Raw genomic sequence first — 24,995 nt, 5'->3', positions numbered from 1 at the left:
AAATAAATTTCCACTTGTTTTTCTGACCTTCACATGGTGAAGTCTCACCCCATTTGCACTTTTGCTAACATAAAAGCTGTCTTTTTGTGTGTGTCATTGTTCAAGCTGCCTTCTCTTTATTTTACCCTTTCTGGTCCTCTGGTTAGATTGATGTCTTTTTGTCTTTATTATACATCCATCCATCTTTTACTGCTTTATCCTCCACAGGAGGGTCGTAGGGCGATAGGCGGGGTACACCCTGGACAGTCAATCAAGAGTGTGCAATTAACATAATCTGCATGTTTTTGGACTGTGGGAGGAGTGCGGCACACACATGCAAACTCTACACAGAAAGGCCCTCCGTTGAACCAGGATTCCAACTGGTGACCTTCTTGCTGTGAGGCAACAATGCTCGTCACTGTTTCTCCATGTAAAAGGATTGATATATTGTGTTGCCTGAGGACTTTTCCATGCTGCACACGGGGAGTAATTGAAACACAGAAACACATTGCCTTGCCCGCCCCTGTGCTGCTGCTGTATACACACTCCGGCAGGTTTGATAGTTTTGCTTGACAGAGCCCGTTTTCAGCGTAAGGACACAGTATACAAATAATGTTACATGGTTTCTTTTCATGGAGACCAATCAGAGGTAGAATTATAACAAAGATCACCAGAAGTTACCCACTGCAGCTTTAAATATGCAAGAATCTCTCTCGTTTGAATTTATTTGAAGTGCACACACAATTAGCACGCTTTGAGTGAGGGATGTGCTGTGCATTCATTCTTCTTTCATTCTTTAACCTTTTATTTCAGGCTCTGTATCTGCGCTCATTACTGTGAGCTGTAGAGAGAGCCTGATTAGAAGAGTCTCACAGTCTTCAGCCTCATCATCTGCAGCTAAAGGCAGGAAAACAAAGACAGAGTCTGTTGAGAAAACGGGTGCACTAAAGTTCAGTGGTCTGTAAGGTTAGAGACTGTAAGAGAGAGAGGGAGGACAGAAAGCGAGGGGCATGGAATGTCTTCTAGTTACCTCTGGGGTGATTGTTTTTCTTTGCATCCCCTTTTCGCCTCCTATGGGCCCTATTAGTAAAGTTGAGGGCTGTGACCCCGGCCATAACTGGGATCAGAGTTTGTAAATCAGAGGCCTCTCTTCCCAGCTGGAGGCAACACGACCTCCCGGCTGCACATCCTGTTAACCAGCACGGAACACGCAAAGCCCAAAGCTCTTCTGCCAAGTTCCTCTAGCTCCAGAGAGCCTCTTCACAACAAGATTGGTCTTTGGTTTGAACTCATTTGTCACAGGAATTATAAACTGCACGGCAACTAAATCAGGGCTCCTCAATCCTGGTCCTCGAGACCCACTGCCCTGCCCCGCTCCAACACACCTGATTCTCATAAATGGGTCGTTATGAGGCTTCTGCAGTGCTCGCTGATGAGCTGAGTGAATCAGGTGTGTTGGAGCAGGACATGCGGGACATGCAGGGCAGTGGGTCCCCAGAAAAAGATCTAAATATTCATGTTCAAAAGGGAATTTGTTTGTTAGACCGAATATATATTAAAAAATAGTTCTGGTATTTTTGTAAAAGTCAATCAGGTAGTAAGAATATATTTCCGCCCATACACCAGGTTGTGATTGTGGTGGTTGCAAAAACAACTCAGTTTAAATGGAAGTCGAAGATTTATAACATGTAACATGTAACATGTTTCAGGTCTTCTTCAACATGCGGAAAATAGATAATAATCCTGCATTAGGCTGGAGACCTGCAGGTCCTCCTGTGATGTCAACATAATGGATGGATGGATGATTGTTTTTTATCTGCTCCTGGTCTCTCTCTCGCTCTTCTTTCTCTACCTCACCTCCCTCTTGTCCTTTCTCTCCTCCTCCTCTCCTCTCTCCCTCATTTTTCTTTTCACCCCAACCAGTCGAGGCAGATGTCTGCACATCTTTGAGTCTGCTTTTGTCTGAGATTTCTTCCTGTGAAAGGGTATTATTGTAAAGGCTTTTGCCTTATACTATGTACCTTGCCTTGAGATAATGAATGTTGTGAGTTGGCACTATATAAATACAATATAATAGCAAACAAGAGTTTGCTATATACACCTTTGCTTCTCAGAGCTCAGTGGCTATAACTCTGATCACTATTTGACCCCTTTTTACTGAGCTGAAACTCATGGGTGTGTGATATTTAATGCCTTAAGGCCTTTTAACTTCAACACCAATAGTGTGTGCCTTGACTTGGTTTCCCTTTATTGTTGCCATTTACGTAATATAAATAGATCCTGACCAAGGAACACACTCAGCACTATCCATCCATTTTCTACCACATTATCCTCGGCATCAGGGTTATTTGGGAGCTAGAGCCAGTCCCAGCTGACTTAGGGTGAAAGATAGAATACACACCATTCAAAGCTGATCTATTTTTGAACTGTATAAGTAAGTTTGAAATACAGTGATCAGGCGTTAAAGAACATTGTTTCAGGATTTAAATGTGGGCCAGTGTTAGCTGCTTTGTGAGTTCAGGTGAAGTCTACTACTGTAATCCTGTATGAACTCTGGGATGGTTTCATAACTTACAGTGTGATTATGACTAAACAAATGTGGTGTTATTTTGGGACGTAGCAACACATTTTACATCGGCAGAGTAATAATAATAACAACAGGAGCTACATTCCTTCATCACATGGACGTGCCCACAGTTGCTGTTTTCGACAAGCTGTGTACCTTTGTGGCATGCAGACGATCAGGGAGTGGCCTTGGGGTGGAAGGAGAGGGGGAAGAGAGGGAGACATTGTAAAAAACAACTGTCAGATAAAAATGTTTAAATATACTGTTTATCAGCTACACAGATAACAGCAAGCTTCAACAAGAACAGATACTTAAGTGTTAGGATCTGCAGTGGACTCATTCCCAATCATTAACACCTAAAGTGAATTAGATAAGGCTTCTGAACACTCAGAGAGAATGGAGATTTTGGAAACGGACTCATAAAGACACAATTTAGTCAGCTAGGTTATTTAAATCTAACTTCTGTAACTTGTGTAATTTGTTTGTATGCAAAATATATAGTTGGACCACTTTTTAGCACCTGTACAGGGATTTATTTAAAAAATACTAACTGGGTAACACTGAGTGGCTCGTGTTAAATTGATCTTTAAATTGAACTAAGTGATACTACCATCTGCTGGACAGTACATAAAATGCACATGCTTATTTTGGGGTAAAGAAATTCAGTTGATAGTCCTTAATTAAAACTTAACATCTAAGTTAAGCGCACTATGACATCAAGTGAGCCTGGACATCTTATAAGACTAGTCAACAGACTAGGCCACTATAAGCTCATCTTTGTGACTTTGCCAGTTTAAAAATAACCCACTCTAGTTTCATTGGGCACAGAAATTGGGGTCTATTATTAATACTAGTAATGTTTACAGGAAAGCTATAAAACAAACATGAATGTTGTTACTGGTACTTTTACAGGAGCATTAACTTTGATTTCTTCTTTTTCCAGGTATAACAGCATATGATTCTGGATTGCAGTTCCTCTAAAAATATACGCTTATTTAGCTACAGCAGTACACAAACTCAAATCTAATCTGAGGTCTACTTCACACCCTAGATAGAAAATTACAAATCTGCAGAAATATGGGTCATCTACCACAACCTCTGACAGGATAACACAATGACCATCCATTTAAAGACAACACAGACTGTTGTAAAGTCAAGAAATACCTCAAATGGTACTAGACTATAAAATAAACAAGACATTTTGCTTTCATCTCAATAACCAAATTTATTTCAAAACAAAGAGAATGTGAGGGATGCCCGCCATTGAGAGGGAAAGTGATGCCATCTTCTCCACAGCACTGGGCTGGCACCTCACAGCTTCAGCGGGAACTGTCAAGACAAGGTTAGGTCAGTCCATGTCAGAACTAACAACATCTAGCATTAACAATGAAGACGTGTTTCCAAATGTTTAATGCAAACAGGAAGCAGAATGGAATCTAGCAATTGACTGTAAAGTATAATTTAATACTGTGAATCTTTGCATCTACAGAACTGTACACTGACATTTGTCATGGGCACCGTCACATTTCAACTAGTTGTGTGGAGCGTTAACAGTGGTTTGAATGTGATGGACATTTGTTTATATTTAAATGTTACACACTAAAGTTTTAAATTAGCAGTAAGCAAAAGTATAATTGGATAAATATGAACTCCTGGACATACATAAGCAATAATCACATCTTGTGAAGCTCTGTTGATTGTTGTAGACATTTTGACAAGGTCATTATTCAAATACTAAAAAGGCTGTGATGCATTCCCCTTTTATTATTTATACATAATTAATTCCAAAGCAACTACTTAACCAAGTCAAAAGGTGATCACATTTACTACAGTGTTGAACCATGTAACCATTTGCTGTATGAAGTGTGAAAATGTGCAGAAGAGCACACAGCTACATTCTCAAATTGCAGCTTGTCATTTTCAGATTAAAAAGGTCTTGAACGACCATCTCCTCACCTATCGCAGCCTCCTAGCTTCTCTCTCAGACTCCAGAAGTGTCAGGACATCTCCTTCTCTGACTGGGCCCTTCACGTTCCTGATGATGGAGCGATTGCTATCATCCATGAACTCAACGCGGACCTGCAGACACACACACAAACTACTTTATCACGGTAAACACAACAATTTTGACTAGATAAAATTACACAAGATTATCCGTGAGTGTACTGATGAAGCAAAAACTTTACTTGTACTGTTGAGACTCAGGACAAAATTTAGATTTAGTTTAAGTTTATGAAAATCATTTTTACATAGAAGACTCAACAACCTCTACCCTACTACATTTACCACCACAGAACTAGTTTGTTTATACGCTGTGCAACAACGAGGGCTTTTGATTGACAACGTTAGTTTAACTCAGTATGAAAGACTAATGAAACCCTGAAGGGATGACATCTCGATTTATGCATTTGTCACTTCAGTGTTGTTGTAATGTTCTGGTAATAATTTATAATCTCAAAAGTCATTTGTTCCTTCTGGTGTCATGTTGTTAAATGCAGAGCAAACTTCACTTGAAGTGTTGTGATTATGTGTTATGTGCAATGCACTTATGGGCTCTATTTATTGAATTTATTTATGCATTTGTGTGGTGGTTTTGGGCATTTAAAACTATCTTTTTGGCCTGGGCAGTTTTTATTCCCTGTATTCATAGTTATTTATTTTTTGAATCATATTTTTAGCCCAGTTCAGCCCCACATCTTTGCACCTTACATTGTGTTTTTGATATAGTATTTACTAGTAGGGTTGAACAATTGACATTTTATCAAAATCACAATACAGTCTGTGGAAATTTTCAAATTGCAGGAGGCACAATAGCCAAAACGTGTGAAAAATTACTATTTTAAATTAAATATTGTCCAGACTTATACATATCATATAATATAGACTGTAGAAAACATCTTTGTTTCTCACAAAAATCTGTACGTGTATCAAAAAAACTATTTCAAGATCTGGGTAAAAACGTTAAAGGATTGTTAAAAACATGGTATATAATTGTATTATAGGGACTAGGACAAAGATCGGACAGGTTAACAAAAAAAATATATACATAATATACATGCTGAGCATCATTTGCCAATTAAATTCAAGCAAATGACATGCAACAAAAATGACATGAAATGCCACTGAAATCGAGATTTTACTACAGTTTCCCTTTCAATTTATGTACCCCAATTTTTCTTTTTAATTACATAGTTTAATGTTTTGGCTTTTACTTCGCACACAGTAGACGTACGTTAATTGCATTTAGGACATTCACAAATAATCGGGCTCTAAACATATATCATAGAAAGTATTAATAGCAGAACTGCAACGTTAAACAAACAAAACGTTCCATGAATGAATGTTCACTATCTGATAGCATGCTAGCATACCTGTGTACATTGTCCCTGGGAACCAGTTCTTCCGAGCACCTTAGTGACCTGGGAAAAAAAAAAGAACTTAAATTAACATTTTCATATTTGAACGTAAATGTTCGGGGCTAAAACACAAGTCCGCGGTCGATGTGAATCGGGCTCACGGTGACGGGCAGGCCTCCATGTTTGAATCACACGGGCTGAGCTGCCGGACGCTAATCGTTGCTTAAATGTTCATGTATCTTCAAAGTTTTGACATCGTTTGAGACCTAAGTAGTTCATTAAACCGCCTGTATGTCGGGTTCCGTTTATTAACTCAATATTAAGACATTTTCTTACTCTGGCGAGCTTGATCGGCTGCACGCGGCTGGCGTCCATGTTGTCAGGTTAGACCGGAAAGGACGTCACGTGGTGCAGCGGCGGAGTATATCCTCTTCGTTATTTTTATTTTTTTTTTACATATTTGAAACCTTTCTTAAATAATAAATATATTATAGCGATTCAAATCTCCCAAAATATGTTGATATTATTTACAAAAAACCCCACAAACATCTAAAAAATATTTAATTTGATCTTTTAAATCCTACTTCCGTTTCCTTTAGACTGGGAAATACCAATGACACAGTCACTGGGGAACGCAACGTGGACCATACCACTTTATTTCTCCTTCTTTTGTCTCTTCTTTGTATTTGTGTTTAACATTTAAACCCAATTTAGCTCAATTCAACCTTATCATTAGAAGTAAAAGACACAGATGTTTACGTAGGATAAACCCCACATTATACATGCAAAAACAAATGTTTTGTGCCATATATTAATTTCTTACAATGACTAACATGTCTATAGGCCATTCGTCATTGGCTGAAGTATACACTTCATTTACTGGGATACTTACAACAAACCACAGAGTCCATCTACCTACCTATAATTTTAATAAACTAGAAAATAGAAAAGAAAATACAGTAGGCTGCACTGTATGGAAGTATAAGCATGCTTTCCTCTTCAACCAATTATCAAATACTTATCCTCTTTTATAAATATTTATTTTTGCAACAGTCAGATTTCATATACTGCTTGTTTTCATAAAACACTTCAGTGAATTCACTTTTAACCCTCTAACATTAATGATTATGCAAGTAAGAGTAAAAGATACAGTAAGATCATTATTATGCATATAGAGTGAATAGAAAAAAAGAATTAAAATAAATATGACATTTCATTGATTCAAAAAGCAAAGCAATGCTCTACTTTTCTGTGACGGTGCAGATGAACCATCGCTGTGACTTGCGTGTATAATCTGCCTGCACCATTAGTATATACTTCCTGTGAGAAATCTCTCGACAGCCTTTTGGCATTACCGTACAGCCATCACACCACTCCACCGCCTTTCCTCCTCTCTCAGAACTCAAAGCCTTAAATCACAGCACTAATCCTCGTTTAGCAGTATTTTTAACTTGCGTTTGGACAGAAAGGACAGCAATAGGATTAGAGAGACAGTGAAGAGGCTGAATCCCTAACACATGCAGTTGATCGTCTTGTATGCTGTGAGGAAAGCACGGGAGCTCTTCCTGAATATTTATTTCAACTTGAAAGCTGAATTTTCATAGGATATCATCTTGCTTGAATGGGGATCTTGTGGAATATTGTTGTTTGATTTGACCTTAACTTGCACCGGACCTGTGCTCTTTGGAAGTGTCACAATGGCGTCTGTAAGGCCAAAGATGAAAATGCTGAAAAAGCGGCGATCCAGTCTTTTTGCATCCATAAAGCGGGAAGTTAGTTTTTCACAAAGCATCGAAGAGCAGGAATGTGAATTCCCTTTTTCCCAAGACAGCTCAGTGAAACCATGGACATCTATGGACAACCTTGATGCTCTTGATGAGCAAAAAGAAGAAACACAAAATCAGAGGAAAACTTTACCGAACCCGAGGCTCTCAAACATTGTCACCATCAACGTGGGTGGACGGGTGTTTCGTATCCCGAAAAAATTGATTCTGCGATACCCAAAAACCAGGATTGGTGTCCTTGCCCTCTGTAGTGATCCAGTCAAGCGCCTGACACTCTGCGATGACTACAGTGTTGTGAACAATGAGTTCTTTTTTGACAGGGACCCTATGTTTTTCCATTACATTTTCCACTTTTACTGCAGCAATGTCCTGTGGGTGATGGATAGTCTTTGCCCTGTCAACTTTGAAGAAGAGATGTCATTCTGGGGTCTGAATCTAAAGGATAGTCCAAGGTGTGCTGCAGATTTACTGATAAACTATTGTCTGTTTGTTTTGTGTATCTTGCTCTGTTACTGTATTTCAATCATGATACTGATAAGTTCTCTTCTCTTCATCTGCTCAGGTGCTGCCGTATTTCGTATGAGGAGAAACTGGATGACATCAGAGATCAGCTGAAGGTCAACCAGGAGCTGATTGATGAGATTAAACCTCACAAGGATGAAGATGCATACGAAAGTATGTTTCTTGGAGACTTTCGGAGGGCCCTCTGGGACTTGATGGAGAATCCCTACTCGTCATTGGCAGCCAAAGCCTTTGCAGTGTTCTCCAGTCTCTTTGTGCTCATCTCTATTGTTGCCATGACACTAAACACAGTTAAGGAACTCAGGGAATACAAACTTGCCGGCAAAACCTACATGGAGTGGGTAGAGATTTGCTCCATCCTTTTCTTTACGTCGGAGTACTTTTTGCGGTTAATGACCACATCCGATATAAAACATTTTGTGAAGAGTGCCCTCAACTTTGTTGACATAGTGGCTGTAATGCCCTACTTCATCCAGATCATGTTTGAGACATTTGTTATAGATGCAGAGAACATGAGTGCACAGGAAGATTTGAAGGCCATGGCAAGAGTCAGCAAAGTCAGCAAGGTGCTTAAGGTTGTCAAGCTGATGCGCATTTTCCGTATCCTGAAACTTGCACGTCATTCCACTGGCATGAGGGCATTTGGCTTCACCATACGCCAGTGCTCTGAGCAGGTACGGAGGAACACTGAACAAGAAAAATACAAACACACATTCATCTTTAATATTAACACTTAACACTGTCATTCAGCGTAATTCCACTTTTAGTCTATATCTGTAAGATGTACTATGAATAAATAACATCTTACATTTTATGAAGTTGATATGCTACCATATCAGAAGATAAAGAGAAGGAAATTAATAAAAATAATTATATTATTTCTTTCTTTCTTTAGGTATGCTGCCTGTTTCTTTTCATTGCCATGGGCATCTTCACCTTCTCCGCTCTGATGCACTCGGTGGAGGTGGATCAGCCTGGGACGCCGTTCAGCAGCATACCAGATGCCTGGTGGTGGGCTGCGGTGAGTATGATACTATGATAAAATGAGATCTAAAATATGTCAGTTTAAGGTTTTTCATTTCTTATATAGCTATAACGTGAATATGAAAGGCCTATGTAAGTAAAACTGTGATTGGCCCATGTCAGCATTTACTGAAATAGATTCTTCCGGCTCAATTAACAAGGTTACAGACATTACTAAGCTCTTCTTCTTGACTGTGACTGCAGGGTGTGTATTAGCATGATCAAGCGGTGTGGTGCACTTTGGGTGTCTAAGATTTGAGCTGTGTGCCCAGTCAGACTAACACAAGTGGCATAAGGCACTAAAGAATCATGACCTGTGTTATTTTATGAAGCAACGCACTGATGATAAGAGTATTTGCTTGTAAACGTGTTTCTTAATCTTTGTGTCTCGGTGAGTAGTTTACTAAACTGAAACTTACATCAGAAAAGTCTTATCCCCACTAAGATAAAACATATTTTACTATGCTCACATCTTCAACACATAAGAAGTCAGAGTAAGCACTATCGAATCATTTTCCTTTTTAGAATATAACCTACAGAACATGTATTGAATATTTGCTCTTAGGTTGTTGCTTACAAAGAGACAGACAGACAAAATTGCCAGCAAAAGTGCCAATTTAATTAATTGTCCTGATGGTCACATTAAGAATTTAGTCTTTTAGTTTGTCTTACTTCCTGTCCCGTCTTCCCTGCCCCGCCCTAATGTGTTTCACCTGTGTCTTGTTTGTCACACCTGTGTTTGATTGTCCCTGCCTCCCCAGTGTCTGCGTTGGGTCATTTGCTTTGTGTGTTTAGTTTGCTCTGGTTTTTATATGTTTCTGTTATATGCCTCATGTTCTTTCGCTTTATGTTTTACTCTTCACATTTTGCTTCATTAAGGACTCCCTCTGTTTATTTGACACCGGTCTAGTGCGGATAATGTACATCAGCCCGTTTCTCTGTATTTCTTTTACTCTCATTTGAGGACGTTGTTTTTTTCATCTATGCGATGGCAGCTGTCAGCCTATGTGTCTAATCCTCTATAATGCGTTGTAATGCGTCTCGCTCCTGGCCAGTGATTGCATTTGAGCCATTGGAAGTGTTGCAGTGCATGTGAATGTTATTTAATGATCACAAAAAGAAAATACATTTCAAGTATTGGATTTTCATAAAAGCCATGGCCAAAGAACACATTGAAATGCAGCGAGATCATGCATGTAAAAAAAAGCTCATTACTTGTTCCTCTCTTCTTTCTGCAGGTGAGCATCTCTACTGTAGGTTATGGAGATGTCATCCCTGTGTCATATCTCGGCCGCTGTGTAGCGTTTGGCTGCATCTCATTTGGCATCATCCTCAATGGCATGCCCATCTCCATTCTGTTCAACAAGTTCTCCGACTACTATGCGAAACTGAAGGAACAGGAATACACCTATTCAAACACGGAGCGCACCTTCCAGCTCAAGAAACGTCTGAGGCGTAAGTTTGACAACTGCTTTGAGCCCCAGCCAGGTGACACGGAGGATGAGCTACACTATCGGCCCAGTGGAAGGTAAACATTCTACGGGAGTGAAGATTGAGAGAAGCTACAGCGTTGGAAACTTGCTTACCCTAACTGGCCTTATCGCCCATCGATCCCCAAGTGTGAGACCTCATCTGCCTCCAAGTCTGTGAGATGAGAAACAGTCTAAGTGGGGTAACTGGAGGCAGCAGCAAGTTGAGATAATCTGTAAGCCTCTGCTTTTATAGTAGTTGCTGTTCACATGCAGTCTATGGTGACTCTATCAGATGGAAAAGATGCTCCCACTGGACAGCTTGTCATCCGTTTCTAGGAATAGCAACTGGCAGCATCTGTTGCTGAATAAACTGAAATCTATATATTATTTGAGGTCACCTAGTTATATAAATAGTAAGCAATGTTTATCACCTTAAATTGGTGGGATGCTTGTCAAATATAATATTTATTGAAAGGACCTTTTTTGGACATAATATGCACTTGTGTATTTAAATTTTCACAACACTAAGTATAACTTTGATGGAGCTTTTAATGAAGGAAATATAAATATACAAGCTGTAGGAGCCATGTCTCATTTTTATTTGTGAGAGTTTTGTATTTTATTTCTTATGTCTTGTTTGTGGCTGACTCCGGCCCCGGGGTCATGCTGGATTATTGCTGTCATTTTACTCAGGTGTTGAAAGGGGCAACAGTTTTCAACTGTGCTCGGGTTTAAGTTTTGTTTAATGGAAATGGAGAAATAGGCGGACATTGGAAGAAAATAAATCGATATTTCAGACACTAAGGGAGAACCTGGTCGGGATTTATAGCTGCATGCACGTTAAAAACAAGACCTACCAGCAAACAATCAGCAGCCAGTAGCGCCACAGTACCAAATCTTTCTGCCCCTGAGTGTTAGAGGAGGAGTTATGCTAACTGTGGCTCCGGTGTCATTTAAAAACAAATCCTGAACAGAACACTTGAGATAATCTGTTTTCATTCTTTACGCCACGTACTTTACATTTACATGTTCTCAGCCACTTGTTTCTAACACAGACCAGAGGTTCAGTAAGCAAAAGTATTCATTTGGTTTTATACCAGTTTCCAAGTACAAATATTATTTGTTGAAGGATCAGAATTTGCAGAGGCATTTAATTTCTGTTGGTGTCTGACACAACAATAACCTTAAAGAATCAAGGTTTTAATTGGAGGCATCACATGGTGAATTATGTTGCTTAGTTTTACTTCTCCTTTTTTTAAGTGGTTTTGGTGATAAGGCTGCAGTGGTTAAAATGAAGCACATGTTATAAAGCCATCATTTCTCGGTCAAACATCTACATATTACTCTCAAACTGAATGAAAATGTAATCAATGTGATTGTTTTCTGTATTATTCTTATAAACAAAACCAACTGAAAAAACTGGAAACGGAATGGAAACCGCATCTCTGATTTCATTGTGTCTTCAAATATATATTTCTCCATCCCAGTGTTTAGTTAGTGTTTCCCCTTTGACATCTTCAGATGAGTCGGTGGAGCTGGTGGAGGATGCGTCAGCCTCCAGGGAGGTACTCTTTATCTTCATGGGCTGTGTCGGTGTCCGAATCCGACATTACAGAATCGTGCTACATAGGCTCGGGAATCGGACTCCATCCAAGCTCACAGTTTTTGGTTCCCAGAACGTTACCTTTTGGTTGTGGGAACGTTGGTTCCCTGAAGGTTAGTTAGTTTTTGGTTCGGTTCCCAGAGCGTTACTTTTCTGTAACCTTAGAGAATGTTCCAAGAACGTTCCCCTAACGTTACTTTTCTACAACCTTTACAGAACATTCTCTTTTGGTTCCCAGAATGTTCAGAATGATAATTATTGCCATGTTTCCAAAACTAGTGACTTGTAAAGCAGTGGTTTTCAGTGTAATTGAATCAAATCACTGGAATCAATTAATTAAAGATATTTGATCTTTAATTATTTGATGATCAAAAATAGAGATTTAATTGGATTTAAATCAGCACATTTCTGTGCGTAGGGCCTTTAACGTCAGTATTTTAGGTCACATTGTTTACAATAGAATAGGTGTGGGCGCTTGTTTTCATGCAGCTATATGACCAGCTGTTATGATGCTCGGGCACAACTTGTTACTTTATTTAAAGACCTTTATTAAGAGGTTATCCTCCTATAGCCCTGCAGTTTTTATGATCAGTGTTTCAATTCGGCAGTAGTTTGCTCTGGGCGTAGAAAAGTATGTTTTTATTACATCTCAAAGTTGAGGATAATTTCGTATTTAGATCTGACTTTTAATTTGAATTTTTCTGTCGGCCGAGAGGGGCAAACGCAAATGTTTTAAGACTTGCTGGCGTTTTGGAAAAAGAAATCAGTGACAAATGAGCTAGTTTCACCTCTATACCGTGCACTCAGCAGCAGCTGGAGGCAATAAAGCAAACAGCACTGGCCACTGATATCGTCATCAGAGGTCATAATGTCAACAATAGCCAGAAGTACATTTAGGACATTAAAATGCCACCTTTAATGTTTTCATCCTCACTGGAAATATGAAACCGTCATATCTGGCTGCTAATGTAACTGTGATGTGTGACCCAGGGTGAGAAGGAACGTGTGAATAGCTGCGTCAGAATCCTTGACATCTTGTTTTGCCGGTCGCACTCTGTTCTATTAACTCCCATCCCTCAAGATGTGTCGAGATAAAGTGTAAACAAGACTTGCATTCAAGGAAAATAGTTCAGAGTAATAATATGACATTTTGACAATCTTTTAGGGGAAAAAAATAATTCACACAAAACAGGATTTTATTAAATAAACCACAATATGGTTTGTAAACACAAGGATTATTTGCACCCAAGGGCTTGACATCCGTCTTGACTTTAAAGGACCAAACTCTGACTTCTGCTGGGTTCCAGCGTCATCCTTGAGGAGACTGAGCTCTGGATCAGGACATGCTTTTCCCTCACCAAGGCCGAATACATTACGAAGAAGCTGTGGCCTCAGCATTTGTAAAAATTGCCACCGTGGGTAACACACATTGACTATATAAACGCTCTCTGCAGCTCACCTCAAGTCATCACACAAACTTGTTGCTCTCCACACACCCAAAGCTAAGCTCTCCTGCATCCACCCGTTGAGTTTCTGCCTCTGCTGACCTGCTGAGGACCAGTGACACATCACACCATGCTTGCTGCTAAGTGTTTGGTGTCTCTGATGGTGGTGCTCGTGGCTGCAGCGTGTGTGGTCCACGCACAGGAGAGGATTAAGATGTGCGGGAGGGAGCTGATACGTGTGGCCGTCTCAACCTGTGGGAACTCACGTCTACGGAGAAGCATCGCCGATGGAGAGCTTGGCCAACATCAGCTCACTCGTCACTGTAAGTCTATTTGATCTTCTTTTTCCTCATGAGTCATGAGTCACTAAGTTCATTTCAACATGCAAAACTATATTTCTTTCCCTTTGCTGTTTGGGTCAAACTCTTTCTTCTGCACATATTCCCCTTTTCTTTGCACAGGGGGCCATGATGCCTCCACAGAGGAGCACTTGACTACAGAGACAGCCCAGGTCCCTCTAGAGTCTGACGGGGAGAAAGACACCCTGTCCTTGGCTCCTCACTGGTACCCACTGTCTTCTCGGGTCCGTCGAGCACCTGGAAGAATATCTGACATTTGCTGTGAGAAGGGCTGCAGCATGAAAGAGCTTATACAGTTCTGCTAGACTTAGATTCAGATTAGAATGAGTTTGCTATTTGTCCCAGTCATGTTGTATTCAGGTTAACACTGCACTTCAGTCATTTTAGGTATTTATAATAAATTGTTTCTGTATCATTTTCGTTATATGACGAAGTGAAATGATTACTTATTTTGTACTATCTTTATTGTAGACGGCAATAAAGCTTTTGATGCTTATGTATTGAATCTTATTCATTTGTCATCTGTGATGTTGCTGCTTTTTGACGATGGTTTCTCAGCTTCTGTCAGTGCAAGGCCACAATTATGCAATCTTGTAAAGATTGTGATCAAAGTTGCACTTAGTAACTACAACAACAAGATCAGTTTTGAGTATTTCTGAATGTTTAGGTTTACGCTTTGCCACGGTTTACTTATACATATATATGTATATATATATTCTCACAGTTTAGTTATAGGTAACATTCGGTTATTTGTCTATGCAAATAAGTCAGAACTCAAATCCACACTTGTTGTTTCTGCACAACAAAAAGTCACGCTGTGGTTTTATTTTATTATGCATTTGAATAATTATTGCTATTAATGACTGAATCAAACTAAATGATGTAAATGTGCATTTTTAAAGTTTAAGGAACAAGTTCTCACAAATACTGTATTTAACATACACAAAAGTTCATGTTGTATGAGTTAATATTTACATATTAATATATACAGTATTGATGGCAGATTAAATACGGAGAGGAAAAAAAAGAGAAGTATGTGTTTAATTAAATTAATATTTCTTCCTCAAATCGAACAGCTCTTTAAAATGGACACACTTATAATAATGTAACTGTGTGAGTGCAGTTTTCAGAATTGCTGCTATGTTTTATAACGGCAATAAATTGGATTGAGGTCATTGGCTGAGAATTGCCAGCTCTGAAATAATCTCTGTAACTCTCCCTGTTCGTCACACTGATGGTTGTATAATAATTGTGTCAGTGGATAATCAAATGTGAGGCTGATTATCTGCCACTCCATGCTGTAGCCGTCTTAAATGACTCCTAATAGGAAACAAAATTAGTCTACAGTGACTGATTGGTTAATTGGATTTATTTGGAGGGGGATGGATTGTTTTGTGCCAACAATTGTTTTTTTGTGTGTGTAATTAGTTTTGTTTGATGTGTTATCCTTCACAATATGAATGTTACATTTAGATAATGCTGGAAGCAGATAATTGTGTTTAGGAAGTTTTTAAACACAGATTCCGAGACAGTGTGTGTTTGGTCAGTCACACACATTTTGTCTCTGTTTTACAGACAGACAGACAGACAGACATTTCATGCTGTGACTCATCCTAACCAGCAGAGGGTGACAAATATCTGGTTTTAAGTGATGTACTTAATGCTCTGTGTGCCCCTCTTCCAGTTGTCAGTAGTGCAGAGCTGGTTTATTCTGCCAGCACAGGAAACTTTCTTTTGAATTTCAGCTTCACAGAAACATGCGCAGTCACTTCTATCACATTCCCTGCCGTGATGATCTGCCTCTCAAATCTAATAAGTGTGAAATGCTCAATCACCTCAAGTGGTCCTTTATGTCCCCATGATCAGAAGTGAAATTTTGAAGACTCTTCCAGGCATCAGCCCATAATTTTTCAATCTAACAGGAGATGACAAGACAAGGCCTCTTTGATGGGCTTCTCCTTAAAGAAAATAAATAATCAAAAACCATATGGTAGTAAAGTGGCTCGCATTGTTGCCTTACAGCAAGAAGGTCACATTGCTCAGGGTTCTCAGACCACAGACCAAATACATGCAGGATGGTGAATAATTTAATTAAGACACTCTAAATTGACTCTACGAGTAAATGTGAGAGTGAATGGTTGTTCGTCTCTGTATATTGGCCCTGCAGTGGACTGGCAACCTGTTCAGGGTGTAACCTGCCTTTTGCCTGATGTGTTAGAAGATGGATGGATTGATGGATGGATATATATAAGTAAAAATTTGCCTATACTTCATATCATTGCAATAAATAACATGTTTAATTGTGATCACTGTGTGTTGAAAATACTTAATTAGCACTGAACATGCACTGGACATGACAAAAAAAGAGACCAAGCCCAAACACATTTAATACTATACAACATAACCTACATGAACATTTTCACATTCCAATGTAGGACATTCACCCTGTGACCAAGTTTCACGTTGTTAGTTTCAGCTGAGTTGCCTTCAGCTATCTCCTCAAGATTATTATTGTAAGTCGCTTTGGATAAAAGCGTCTGCTAAAGGACATGTAATGTAATGTAATGTAATGGATGACTGAGAGCAGTCACAAGTCTTTAGACAAGAGTGTATTTTGCTATTTATGTCCTCTGTGTGGCTGCTTTTGTGTCCTTAGGTGAACTTTGAAGTGTCCATAGATTTCTTTCTTCACAGTGTGTATGGCACACTATCCAGTGAAAGAATAGAGGCACATGCAGCAAACACCACACATACAAGTACACACCTATCCATAACCAGTTAATACCAAACCCTAACCTTAACCTAACCACAATTCAAATCTCTGCCCTAAACTTAATCAGTCCAGTTCTTCAGAAATTAGGTTTTGCCTCATTAGGACCATGAGACATCCCCCAAAACACACACGCACACACACCTGCACATATTATAACCTTGGGGCCAGTGGTGAAGGTGGTGAAGCTGAACTAATGGAGCTGAGTTGGTGGAGGGCAGTGCAGCAGCAGCAGCAGCAGCAGCAGCAGCAGCAGCAGCAGCAGCAGCAGCCGCTGATAACCTGACTGCAGGCATGTTTTTGCATTTATAGAGCTTAATGCAGCAGTGCTGAGAAACTATATTTAAAGGTTCTTATGCAGAAAAGTATTCATTTTATTTTGTGAGTTGTTTTATTTTGGATTTGTCCATATAATATATATTCTGAAAATATGTTAAAACCACATGTATGTATTCCATTGAGTTCCATTTAGCTTAAACTGTGTAATTAAATATATAGGAATTAATTAAGTTAAAGTTATGAATGGGAGTCAGTGTTAATCCTTAAAAGGATAGCTACACAAACCCGTGTGTGTGTGTGTGTGTGTGTGTGTGTGTGCGTGTGTGTCAGTATGAAAAATCGAGGAGGAGAAAAACGAGACAGGGGGAAGACAGGCAGATACAGCAGTGGGCAGACCCAGAAAAACGATTACTCCAGCTGCTATTTCACAGCTGCTCCCAATTGCTCCATTGCCTCTCTTTCTCTCCGTCCATCACTCCCTCCATCTCATCCCTCCACACATTCAAGTGTGACTGGGCTGTTTGTAGCTCACACTTTAAATATGCTGCTGTGGACATGTAGGGGAGGACTCTATTTGAAGCACAAACAGTGAAGAATAAGGAATCACTGGTTTGTCACTTGATGGAAAATATGTATTCGGCCCAGCACAAGTCGAGTGAACAAAAAAAACAACGTTTTTTACAGTATGCAAGTTACATGTCATGTTTGTGTAGCATTCGTATTGAGACACTCATAGCATAGACACAACACATTCTCTAGTCCCTTACCCTAACCTTTACCATCACAACTTAATTCCTTACCTTAAGCCAAAGCCATTTTAAGGCTTGACAGAACAGGCTTGCCTATGTGTCTTTGATTCACTACTTTGTTTTCACTATCAGCGCTCGCTCCCTCCATTCTGCTCTATAGTATTAGTCTCTCATCTGTATTGTATATCACAGTATGTTTGTGTCTGATTTTGGCAAATGTGAATAATAAATAATATGCTTTGTTATTTTTCAGTTTCCTGTGACCTTTGCTGTTTCACTGCACTGCTATTATTTTAATAAATAAAAGTTTGCAGTTGCAGACCGGTGAAGCAGTTTTGGAGGCTGATGATAATTCTGGGCTTAGGGAGGAAAAATTGCCTTGGTCAGTCAGCGCACACACACACACACACACGCACACACACAAGCACACACACACACACACACACATGCACACTTGCACACTTGCACGCCTCAGTTTTCCTGTCACTGTTATCAGCTGGGTCCATCTCAGTGAGGAACTGCTGTTAAAACATGAGCAGTGAATTCAATACACTTCACCTCATCACGGCTAAGCTCCTTGTGTGTGTGCGTGTGTGTGTGTGTGTGTGTGTGTGAGTGTGAGTGACTCAGGGAAACACTTAAGCCCAAAGGAGCAGAACAGTATCTAAGCACATTGAGGGAGTGTTTTAAGAAATTGAAAAGCTTCTTCTCTGTCACTTCCAGTAAGCAGATCCATTAATGAACACAGATGCTAAATATTTCAGAGTCCACCCCCCAAATCATTTCACTGTTCACATTTTTCACAATAACATCACACTTTCTTTAATTATTATTATTATTATTATTATTATTATTATTATTATTATATCTTATAATTCACATATATTATACATTCAAACATTGTACAGCGTGAGTCATTTAGGATGTGACAGGCAATGACATATTTAGCAGCTACAACAGCTGCTAAGTTCAAAACAACACAGTCTTTCTGCATGGAGTTTGCGTGTTCTCCCCGTGTTTGTTGCTTTTGGTCTGCGTTCTCCAGTTTCCTCCCACAGTCCCAAAACATGCAGATTTGGGGATTGTAGCTGGGTTTGTTTGTGGTTAAACCGGTACACAGAGATATCATAAAAAATATAAAAAATAAACCATGCCATAGAGCTACTATAAGAGTCCACCATTTAAACTCTCTGCTCCTGAAATGATCAGCATATTTGCAATTGGTCAGTAAAGATTAGAGTCTAGAAAAGCTCAACACAACTTTAATTAATTTCACCAAGTCCATCTAATGATTACAGAAATTTAAATGAAGCAGGATTTTGGCCCAAATTTGTCATTTGTCCTATGACATATGTTTATGTCCCAATGCATGGACTGCATCCTGCGATTCCCTCAACCTTGGTCTTTTAAAACACTTAAAACATGGCTGCCACAGTGAACACTTCAGAAAGTCTGAAGTCAGTCTGACCATGATGTAAAGTGACAAACATGTATTTTATAGGTGTAATTTAATTAGGTGAACCTTTTGTTCAGTGGTGAAAATCTGCTGGTGGAAGTCACATTTTCACTGAGACATGCCTGCTTGTGCTGGTTCTAAATGCAGGGTGCCAGCAGGGGGCGCACACAGCTCAGGCAGCACAAACAGCTCACGCTATACTGACAACGTGTCAGTACTTCATACAACCAAACTTCATAAAACAAACCCTGAACTATCACTTTAGGCATGGCTGAAACACCACCCACCCTCTCCAACCACAACCACCACCTCATGTACCCTCCCTCCTCTCCACCTGCCCCCTCATTCCTCTGTGTGGGTGGAAATTCTCCTCTTTCCCACTCCATCCATCTCTCTTCCTCTCTTTTGCTCCAGCTGACCTGCCATGCATAATTAAGTTTGGAGTGTATGTGCACCCTCCTGCCATCCCCGCCTGTCCTTTTTTTTTATCCTCCACCATTTCTCTCCACATCATTCTGTCTTTCTTTCTCACTCTCCAGTGAATTTTAAAACCTTGACCTCTGTTTTATTTTTTAGTACTTTGATTTAGATGTTTGGGTATTATATGGACTTGGATGGATTTTTCTGATTTGTTTTTTTTTTGTTGAGTTTTTTCCCCCTCATAGTTACTGGTGTTTTTTTTTTTTACTAACAGATTTGGTCAATTTCCTGTTTTATTTTGACACTTCCTGTTTTGTTAAGATACTCACATCCTGTAACGTGTCACTTCGTGGTCTTCGTCTGCTTCGCCTTTGTGATTACCGGCCCCACCCTAATTAGTTTCACCTGTGTCAAATCGCTGTCAGGGTGTTTGTTAGCTTCCGTTGTAACATGGTTCTGGATGTTTGTATTTATTATTGTTTTTTTTTACTTTACTTTGTGCTCTTTACTTTACTTTGTTCTTGGATTATTTTGACTTGAGACTGTTTATTTTACATGCACGTACCCTGAGTTTTCTTACATCACAACAACGACAGGTAAGACTTCTTCATTTTTTTTCCTTTCCTCACCTGCTGCTCTCCTTAGGTCTACACTGGGGCGAGTGCCAGGCCTGTCTTGTTAAGTGATAATGTTAAAATGCTAAATCACACCACCACAGCCACCACCTCCCTCCCTGCCTCATTCTGTAAAGGCTCTCTGGTTTCACTGTGAGCTGTCATCCTATCCAGTTGTGCTCATCAATACACAATGCAGGAGCTCCATCAGCCAGTGTATTTCTCCTCCGGTGTTAGACGAGGTGATGTTTGGGGCCTGCCCAACACCGTGTTAATGAGTTTGAAGTATCAGACTTCCTTCTTTCCTTCAGTTTCATGTCTTTTTCATTTATTCAGCGAGGTAAAACACAGGGGTCAAATTCAGGGTCTGATCAGTTTCACTCCCACATTCTGACTCTCAAATGAAGCAGAACACATTGACTCCAAATGTGAGACCCTCTCAGGTTATCTGTCTGTCTTTGTGAATATGAACCTTTGTAACTCCAAGCAAATTGTTACCGATTTAAGACGGTTTAAGGTTTTCATCAAAGTGTACAATCTTGAGCTGCTTTCATGATAATTGGATTGTATCACATGATGAGTGTTTAATTTAACACTAAATATACTGATTTTTTTTAAATAATAATATTTAGTGGTATGAACAGTGTAAGGCAGGGACACATTACAACAATGCAAAGGCTGCAAAGATCAAAAGATTATACATTATATTATTCAGTGGTTAATTTATTAATTGATTTTTTGCTCATTAGGATAGGATAGGATACTCATTCTAACCTACCACATTTAAATAAGGAGACACTACTAAATGAAAATGAATTTATTACAGATTGAGTAAAATAGTGTGCTGATTGAATAATGTGTTTATCCTCTAAAGTGTCTTTGGTGCTCGGACACAAAGGGGGAGATATCCGAGCCGAGGTCATCTGCCTCTGAGCAGTGACTAAACCCCGGTGGTGATGGCGGCTGGTGACCTGATGAGACTGATTGATTAGGGACAAAGAATAATGAATCAGATAAGAAAGCAATGGATCTTAGTGGGTATGGGGAGGTAGAGCTGGGTACACGTGACCGCAGAGTGAGCTAAGAACATATTTAAAAAAACCGCGATGAATGGCTAACAGGTTAGATGTGTTGCAGTGCTACTGGGGCGGAAGATTACAGTTGATGAAGAGCTGATTGCAGCGCTGACACCCTAGGAAATGACAACGCTCAAGAGGAGATGAGAGCAGGAAGTATGAGAATGAGATGGTTATGTTTAAAGCATGCAACAAAGGGTTAGAAGTTAAATGTCTTTCTGGCTGAACTTATGCTTGACCTTAATACTACTCATATGAGAAACTACGTTGGCCCTCAGGAAGCATTGGGAAAAATTAAAATCTTCCCTAGAACTAGTGTTTTGTTCATTTAGGGCGACCGTACACATGTGGTGGTAAATCATGACAATCTGTGACAGAGGACTCAGATCAGGGTTCATTCCCTAATTTATGAATGAAAACATAATTATTCAATATTATATTCAAGCATGGAGTTTGCATGTTCTCCTCGTATGTGCGTGGGTTTTCTCCGGGTGACCTCCCACAGTCCAAAAACATGCATATTATGCAAATTGGACGCTCTAAAATGACAGTAGGTGTGAGTCTGAGATTGGGTTGTTGTGTCTATGTGGCCCTGTGATGGACTGGCGGCCTGTCCAGGGTGCAACCCTTCATGTCGGGAGGTGATAAAGAGGAAGAAGAAGAGGGAGTGAGTGAGTGAGTATTATATTCAACTCATCTTCATAGATTCACCTTGAATCTTGTGCACTGGACCTTGCCATTAAAGGTCCAGTGCACAAGTCAGTGTTTGACAGTGGGTGTGTCTGCCATGGCTGATTATGTAGTAAGAATTGCTAACATTGGTCAAGTGATGCTGATGTGAAGTCCACCATTTTTGGGTGCACTTTTGACTGCTAAAAATCAGCACCTATAGAAAGATGGACCTTGTCAAAAAGCTCTGTTTGAGCATGTAATGTTTGAGCTAAACACATAAACATGATTTGATTGGCTAGCACCTGTGTTGATTTATTTGCATGACATTTTTGGGGTTAACTTGTCAAAATGAATACTGAAAAAATGCTGATATACATTACTACTCAGAAGTGAAGCTGTTCGAAGTGGCACCATCACATTTGATCTCAGGTTTAATGTAACCCTAGGAAACGATGGGTGAGTAGATTGTCAGCGCATCCTGTTTTGTCACTATTACACACGGTTGTTCGTCTTATTAGTTAATGCATTTTCCATTAGCTACTGTACCACTGACCCACTGGTGGCCCTGTCACCAGCTTTACAGCTTTACAGGATTTAGACTGGTAATGTACCTGGCTTCTCAGCCATAGCACTGTTAGGATAGGATATCAGTGATTCATTACATAGACATGATGAACTAAGTATATACTGTAGACTTGTTTGGCAAAGACCCAGTCACATCACTCTGAGGCAATTTACACACACAAAACATAAATCTGTCCCCCTAACATAAAACAAATGTACGAACATTTAACTGTTAACTTCACTGTGCTGGAGTCTGTCCAGAGAAAACCTTTACTGGAGATTGGATAAGTTGTATTCATTATAACATGCATCGTGTAGCACAGAGAGGATGTTCCTGTGTCAGAGATTTCCATTGCAGCCACTCTTGAATATAATCCAAGACCATCTGTTTTCTAGATCCTCCCATATGCTAATTAGGTATGGCCATCTTTTCTATTTAAAATGTCTGTCATGGACTGAATTTAGTTTATATTAAAACCAACTAGTGCTTGAACCTCCTTCCTTGTGTGAACTAACAAAACCTTTTAGATTTCTTATTGGAGTTGAAATTATATTAAGATTTGTTTCTAGGCATGGCTTTATAAACAAAGGACTGATTTGATGTAACAGGAATATTCTTGAAATTGTTTTGTAAATATGTAATCGCATCACTTATAACATCTGAAAACTTAAATCTATTAAATTCAATTGTGTTGTAGAGGTAGTAAATTAATATGTAAAAAGGTCAATTAATTTGAGATTTATACCATTTAGACCATCTATAGCACTCTTCAGATTTTAGATGTTTTTTTATATATATGCTGTATAATTTTTGCACATACTTCCAGCACATGCATAGACTCTTATTTCTTATTCATGCATACATATGTCAAATCTCTGCTACAGCTACTCTGCCCTCCTTCAGAAAAAACGTAAGCCTTGAAATCCCCCGTTTAAAGCTGTGGCTTTGCAATGCAGTTCATCACTGCTCATGATGAAGAACCAACTGCTGCAAAATCCAGTTGGAGCTTTAAGACTGTAGATGGAGAGTAATGTCTCTCTCCGTCATCCCTCTCTTTCTTCTGTTGTGTCCATACAAATATGGACACACACTCGCACATGGCCTTCTGTCACACTCTGGATCACATGACGTCCACCCACAATAATGCAGGATCCCGATCACCACTGCAGTGGAGTCTTTCAACATCCTTGGTTTGGTCTCAGTGGGCAGCGCTGCACTGCTGAGTGTGCAGCCTCGCCTGCCTTGGTGGGGGGAGGCCTCCTCTGTCGAGGTAGAGGTATTATCTGCTCCCATCTAATATTCATCAACCACTGGGAGATCGGCGAGGACGAGTCAATTTGATAGGCTAACTGAGGTGCTCACTGTTGTTCTGAACACACAAGCATGCGCTGTGTGTGATGACGCATTAAAGTATAAACACTGCACACATGGAACTCATACGTAACTCTAATAAATGACATACATGTTTACAAATGTAAAGATGAGCCCGACATTTAAAAGATACAGCTTTAAATGTTTGTTTTATTTTAAATGCAAATGCAATTCATTTATTTAGTGAATGAATGGCAATTTGAAAACTGCTTTTGAATAAGATGAGCATATAGCGTGTTTGTGTTTGAGGGAGTATGGCCTGTGATGATGATGATGATGATGATGGGTCATGTAACAACATGTGTGCAATGTGTTCTCATGTAAGTTACGCACATGACAACATGGCTACTTAACTATTTACAGAACCACAAACACACACTCACTTTTTTCTCTTATTATCCAGCAATATGAAGGGTAATGTCACAGAGAACGTGGGATGAACTGAAGTGTGTGTGTGAAATGCTGGAACACTGTGGTCATCTAAACTCATAATGTACATGCAAACACCAACAATAATAATTTATATTAATCTTATCAAATAAGTTGAATGATAACACCTGTTTCCGTGAACTCTATGCATATGTTTGTGTCCACGAATGAGTGACAAATACCAAGATTTAACTGTGGAATTTCTCCCCACTGCACAACAATGCACAGTTGCATCACTCTCCTCCGTCTCCCTGCTGTCGCCTTCTCCTTTACTTCTCCTTCTTTTTGGCATCCATCACTGTCCATGGCAATGGACTGCAAAACAAATTTCTATCACTATACATTACAGGTTAAGAAAGGGAGCTGGGAATGTGTTATATATGCCAAGTTCGATTTTTATGTAGTGTCTATGGGCTCGTCCATCATTGCTCTGCCAGGCTCTATCGTCCACTGGGCTTCTGACGAGATGTTGTCTTGGCACCGCT

General features: G+C 39.6%; 3 protein-coding genes across 3 annotated transcripts; 2 read left to right on the top strand and 1 right to left on the bottom strand.

Annotated features, from left to right (window-relative positions):
- Positions 1-3,744: 3,744 nt before the first annotated feature.
- On the bottom strand, positions 3,745-6,316 carry rps28 (ribosomal protein S28). The gene is made up of 4 exons (XM_058645392.1): positions 6,238-6,316; positions 5,917-5,964; positions 4,502-4,624; positions 3,745-3,874 (listed from the first exon to the last, which is right to left on the bottom strand). Exons 1-3 carry the CDS (start codon positions 6,274-6,276, stop codon positions 4,502-4,504), a joined length of 210 nt encoding a protein of 69 aa, XP_058501375.1. The 5' UTR covers positions 6,277-6,316; the 3' UTR covers positions 3,745-3,874.
- Positions 6,317-7,319: 1,003 nt separating this feature from the next.
- On the top strand, positions 7,320-12,371 carry si:rp71-39b20.4 (potassium voltage-gated channel subfamily V member 2). The gene is made up of 4 exons (XM_058645378.1): positions 7,320-8,137; positions 8,248-8,881; positions 9,103-9,228; positions 10,469-12,371. Exons 1-4 carry the CDS (start codon positions 7,599-7,601, stop codon positions 10,760-10,762), a joined length of 1,593 nt encoding a protein of 530 aa, XP_058501361.1. The 5' UTR covers positions 7,320-7,598; the 3' UTR covers positions 10,763-12,371.
- Positions 12,372-13,759: 1,388 nt separating this feature from the next.
- Positions 13,760-14,605, top strand: insl3 (insulin-like 3 (Leydig cell)). The gene is made up of 2 exons (XM_058641795.1): positions 13,760-14,073; positions 14,212-14,605. Exons 1-2 carry the CDS (start codon positions 13,881-13,883, stop codon positions 14,412-14,414), a joined length of 396 nt encoding a protein of 131 aa, XP_058497778.1. The 5' UTR covers positions 13,760-13,880; the 3' UTR covers positions 14,415-14,605.
- The last annotated feature ends 10,390 nt before the right edge of the window (positions 14,606-24,995 follow it).

Source organism: Solea solea, chromosome 1 (genome assembly GCF_958295425.1).
Source record: "Solea solea chromosome 1, fSolSol10.1, whole genome shotgun sequence".
Lineage (NCBI taxonomy): Eukaryota > Metazoa > Chordata > Actinopteri > Pleuronectiformes > Soleidae > Solea > Solea solea.
Note: the sequence above shows the minus strand (reverse complement) of the source record. Positions and strands in the feature narration are given on the sequence as shown.

Excerpts from the sequence above, each read along its gene's own strand:
- rps28 (XM_058645392.1), bottom strand. The coding sequence starts at position 6,276 with ATGGACGCCAGCCGCGTGCAGCCGATCAAGCTCGCCAGA. Across the intron at positions 5,965-6,237 it reads AGCCGATCAAGCTCGCCAGA|GTCACTAAGGTGCTCGGAAG; the intron begins GTAAGAAAATGT and ends TTTTTTTCCCAG. Across the intron at positions 4,625-5,916 it reads CCCAGGGACAATGTACACAG|GTCCGCGTTGAGTTCATGGA; the intron begins GTATGCTAGCAT and ends GTGTGTCTGCAG.
- si:rp71-39b20.4 (XM_058645378.1), top strand. The coding sequence starts at position 7,599 with ATGGCGTCTGTAAGGCCAAAGATGAAAATGCTGAAAAAGCGGCGATCC. Across the intron at positions 8,882-9,102 it reads TACGCCAGTGCTCTGAGCAG|GTATGCTGCCTGTTTCTTTT; the intron begins GTACGGAGGAAC and ends TTCTTTCTTTAG. Across the intron at positions 9,229-10,468 it reads ATGCCTGGTGGTGGGCTGCG|GTGAGCATCTCTACTGTAGG; the intron begins GTGAGTATGATA and ends TTCTTTCTGCAG.
- insl3 (XM_058641795.1), top strand. The coding sequence starts at position 13,881 with ATGCTTGCTGCTAAGTGTTTGGTGTCTCTGATGGTGGTGCTCGTGGCT. Across the intron at positions 14,074-14,211 it reads ACATCAGCTCACTCGTCACT|GGGGCCATGATGCCTCCACA; the intron begins GTAAGTCTATTT and ends TTCTTTGCACAG.